Genomic DNA, 1,726 nt, shown 5'->3' with positions numbered 1-1,726 from the left:
GAGAAGGGGAGAGGTGGACGCCAGGGTGAGTATCAAACTATCAAAATTTCTTTTCCCTCTGCACTTTTCTTGTGAGGAGTCAATCTACCTGATTGTTATTCTACCTTCTAAAGGGGGGGGGGGGGAGGGAGAGCTAACCTTGCATGCCTAAGCTTACCTTCGTTGCTTGGAGACTTTTTCTTCTTTCTATTTAAATATATATTTTATTGCTTGTTGATTCATTGCTACTCACTTTACTTTATCCTTTTTTTTTGTAAGATTTTTACATTCCTGTTATGGGCCCGCCAGCGGGAACAAATATATAATATTCAAACTTAACAATAACAAATAAATAAATAAGATGGAGCGACAAGACAAAACGAACAGAGGGGGCGAGAGCTGTTCGTGCCCCGTCGGCGCTCCCTGTCTGTCTGTCTGTCTGTCTGTGTCCCATGTCAGGTACGGCGACCAGGACGGTGTCTGCCAGCCAGACCATTTCGGTCAGTTGCCTCACACTCCCTCCATTTCCTTTCTCTTTCATCCCTTTGGTTCTGATCCGCTAAGAAGACAAGGGAAAGGGAGCGGAAGGAAAGGGAAGCACCAGTGCAAATGCAGCATCATGAACACTCAAGGCTTGTTGGTCCTAAAATTCTTCCGTTTTAGTGTCTTGGCTTTTCGAGGATCCCTCAGTGCTTGCCCCTGAGCTGCTTAAGGGAGCCTTCGGCTCCGTGAGTCGAGCGCCTCTCGCCGACCTGTGACTGTAGTCTGTTTTTATTTCGACCTCAGAAAGTGACATTTCGACACATCAAATGGTTTGCACTTGATCGGCGTCGGCACACGGCGTTGGGAATTTAGACGATCCTGGTTCGATCTCTCGACAAACTCGTCCTTTCTCGTCTCATGTCGGGTCCGTCCAGTTCCCTGCGTCGTGTCAACAAAGTATGTCAGTCACACGTCGGGTCTCCTACCTGTCCCCCTCCAGCCAAACCTCAAGGGCTATAGGTGACCCAGCATTGTCTAGAAATGAGGGCACCGACTGGGCCGAGTCTCGGATGGAGGTGCGCCCTCTGAGCGCGTCGCGACATGTCTGAAGGATTTTCAAATAGTCAAGGACAGTTTGGCAATTAGTATGAACTTTTCGCAACAACAGTCCGAACTTGAAAAATACTGCATACGATAGGTCTGTCTCTCAGAATCGTCTGGTCTATTTTTTCCATGAAGAAAACAAGAAAATACAGAATAAAAGAAAATGGTGAAGCTGTCATCGTCTTCCCCAAAAGTCTTCGTCAGACCAAGTCAATGCCTCTTATATTGGGAGCTTTGAGCCCCACTGATTTTTAAAGTGCCGGAGTAACGGCATCTCACATAAATATTTAACTAACTGTTCCACCCACGGCACGCGGCTGCCGGCCATTTCACTCCCGTGCCCTGTCCCGCCGCCGCTCCCTCGCCCGGGCCAGCGTCGAGCACGAGGAAGGACGGTGAAATGGCCGCGGGCGCAAGAAGACGAAGGGGAGAGAGTCGGTCGGGAAGGAGGAGGGGGGGGATGGGACAGAAACAGGAGGGGGTGGAAGGCTTAGACGTCATTGCAGTCGCTGAAGATCTCCCTGCAGTTCTCTCCGACGCGGCCGCGGCGTCCGGCGTCGTTGTAGATCTCGAAGGGCGTGTAGGTGGTGCGCTCCAGCAGGTAGCTCATTCCATATCTGCGGGAGGAGTGCGTGAGAGCTTGGCAAAAGCACAAGAAATA

The 1,726-nt window shown here is 50.4% G+C and overlaps 1 protein-coding gene across 1 annotated transcript in view; it reads right to left on the bottom strand.

Moving 5' to 3' along the window:
- Positions 1 to 201: 201 nt before the first annotated feature.
- LOC113828296 (uncharacterized) overlaps positions 202 to 1,726 on the bottom strand; it is a 16,327-nt gene continuing 14,802 nt past the window's right edge. Inside the window, exon 8 of the mRNA XM_027381231.2 lies at positions 202 to 1,682. Within this exon, the coding sequence (XP_027237032.1) occupies positions 1,556 to 1,682 (127 nt within the window). The 3' untranslated portion in view covers positions 202 to 1,555. The remainder of the gene's footprint in view (positions 1,683 to 1,726) is intronic.

The sequence above is a fragment of the Penaeus vannamei genome, chromosome 2 (assembly GCF_042767895.1).
Source record: "Penaeus vannamei isolate JL-2024 chromosome 2, ASM4276789v1, whole genome shotgun sequence".
Classification (NCBI taxonomy): domain Eukaryota; kingdom Metazoa; phylum Arthropoda; class Malacostraca; order Decapoda; family Penaeidae; genus Penaeus; species Penaeus vannamei.
The sequence above is the reverse complement of the archived record's forward strand: the minus strand, read 5'-3'. Positions and strand labels throughout refer to the sequence as shown.